This window comes from Mandrillus leucophaeus, unplaced genomic scaffold (assembly GCF_000951045.1).
Source record: "Mandrillus leucophaeus isolate KB7577 unplaced genomic scaffold, Mleu.le_1.0 Scaffold58, whole genome shotgun sequence".
Taxonomy (NCBI): Eukaryota; Metazoa; Chordata; class Mammalia; order Primates; family Cercopithecidae; genus Mandrillus; species Mandrillus leucophaeus.
Window position 1 is genome coordinate 777,150 of NW_012106252.1, and position 2,400 is coordinate 779,549.

General features: G+C 43.5%; 1 protein-coding gene across 1 annotated transcript in view; it reads right to left on the bottom strand.

Moving 5' to 3' along the window:
• ATP6V0A1 (ATPase, H+ transporting, lysosomal V0 subunit a1) overlaps positions 1-2,400 on the bottom strand; it is a 71,280-nt gene that overhangs the window by 35,900 nt on the left and 32,980 nt on the right. The window contains exon 8 of the mRNA XM_011999026.1: positions 837-987. Within this exon, the coding sequence (XP_011854416.1) occupies positions 837-987 (151 nt within the window). The remainder of the gene's footprint in view (positions 1-836; positions 988-2,400) is intronic.

Below are 2,400 nucleotides of genomic sequence, written 5' to 3' on the forward strand. Positions count from 1 at the left end.
TTAGTCTGGCATGGTGGCAGGTGCCTGTAGTCCCAGCAACTCAGGAGGCTGAGGCAGGAGAATGGCGAGAACCTGGGAGGTGAAGCTTGCAGTGAGCCAAGATCGTGCCACTGCACTCCAGCCTGGGCGACAGAGCGAGACTCTGTCTCAAAAAAAATAAAAAATAAAACAAAAATTTAAAAAGAAGTGCTAGGATTAACATCTTTAATTTTAATTCAGTTGTTCAACAGCATTTAAAGTGAGGTGTTAGAAGAAACAACTAACAAAAAGGCCAGGCATAGTGGGTCACACCTGTAATCCCGGCACTTTGGGAGGCTGAAGTAGGAGGCATGCTTGAGCCCAGGAGTCCAAGACTAGCTTGGGCAACATAACAAAACCCCATCTCTAAAAAAATTAAAAATTATCAGCCTGGGCAACATAGCGAAACCCATCTCTAAAAAAATTTTAAAAATTAGCCAGGCATGGTGACACATGCCTGTAGTCTCAGCTACTCCAGAGGTTCAGGTGCAAGAATCACTTGAGCCCAGGGGATTGAGGCTGCTGTGAGCCGTGATTGCACCACTGCACCACAGCCTGGACAACAGAATGAGACCCAGTCTCAAAAAAAAAATCATAAAATAAAAAATTAGCCAGGTGTGGTGGTGTGTGCCTGTGGTCCTACCTATGCAGGAGGCTGAGTTGGGAGGATCTCTTGAGGCCAGGAGTTTGAGGCTGCAGTGAACTACAATTGTGCTGCTGCACTCCAGCCTGGGTGACAGAGGGAGACCCTGTCTCAAAACAAACCAAACAAACAAACAAAAAACTCCAGAGTAAAAAGATAACAAGCTTTCTTTTACCTGGATTTATCTCTCGGTAAGTTCCAATTCCATAAGCGTCTACTATGTTCTGAAAGCCATAGGTAAACTTGTTGGTTTTGTTATAGGTTGGGGGAGTCTGGTTTGTCTGCATCCTGTTCAAAATGGAAGGTACAGTGGAACCACTGTGTTCCTGAAAAACATGAGCACATTTATCAAAATTAGGTTATCCTCCTAATTGTGGTGGTGGTGGTTACACAGGTGTGTATTTCTCAAAACTCATCAAATGGTACACATAAAATATATGTATTTTCTTTTATGTAAATTATATCACAATAAAACTAATGAAAAAAAAATAAAACTAGATTATCTTTCCCAGCCTTTGGGAAAACTGGGACAAGGTATAACATTTATAATGGAAGATTTCTATTAGATCCTGTGAAATACATCCTCAATGTGAAAAAAATTTAACTTTAAAATATGTCACCAAAGAAAATGTAGAACTGCCTCCATATCTGCCTTTTTATGAAAGTTGTTCTCCCCCTTTCATGGAGAAAGCAAAGTACGTTCTCTGGCTCTCCTTCTTCACTACGTTCTCTTAACTTCCTGATCCCTTGCAGTCTGGTTAAGCATGCTTATGCAAAGTGACTGGCTCCTGACCAAAGAGCTTCTCTCCCCAGTGCACGCTCCTGACATTGGAGATCTTCGGTGAAAATCTTTCTTCCTTAGGAGTCCTCCTCCTGCTCGCTAACCATTCCTTTTCTCTCTTTGCTGGTTGTTTCTGCTCTGCCTACCTGATAGCATTGCAGGCCCCCAACCTTTTTTTTCTCTCTATGACCTCCCTCTTGGAGGTCTCATTGCCTTCCATTCTCATGACTCCCATCTTCCTTAGCTTTGTCCCCTTGACTGCTTGACATTTCCACAAGGACCTCAATGTGACTGGAACTGAACTTACCATCTCTCCCCAATCAATAAGCTTCTCTTGCTGAACATTTACTTCCATCATTGGAACCCTAATTCTCCTGGTCACTCAGCTTTGATGCCTCAAAAAGATGTTTAAATCTTTCTCCTTGTATTTCTCCTGCACCTTGCTAGGAACCAGGTATCCCTACTGATTTTTCCTGCAGAACATCTCACAATTCGTCATTTTTTTTTCCCCATTTTCAAGTCCTACCTGGGGATTCTTATCATTTACTACTCTATGTCTACAATAACCTCCTAACTGAACCCGTACCTACAGAATCTCTTCACCCTTCAATCCAACCTAGATACTATCAGCAGATTACTCTTTTAAAACTGCTCTGAGCCAGAAGCAGTGGCTCATACCTGTAATTCCTGTACTTTGGGAGGATGAGGCGGGTGGATCACCTGAGGTCAGGAGTTCGAACCAGCCTGGCCAACATGATGAAACCCCGTCTCAACTAAAAATACAAAAAGTTAGTTGGGTCTGGTGGCGCGCGCCTGTAATCCGAGCTACTCAGGAGGCTGAGGCAGGAGAATCACTTGAACCAGGGAGGTGGAGGTTGCAGTGAGCTGTGATCGTGCCACTGCACTTCAGCCTGGGGAACGAGAGCAAAACTCCTTCTCCCAAAAAAAAGGCTGAGAA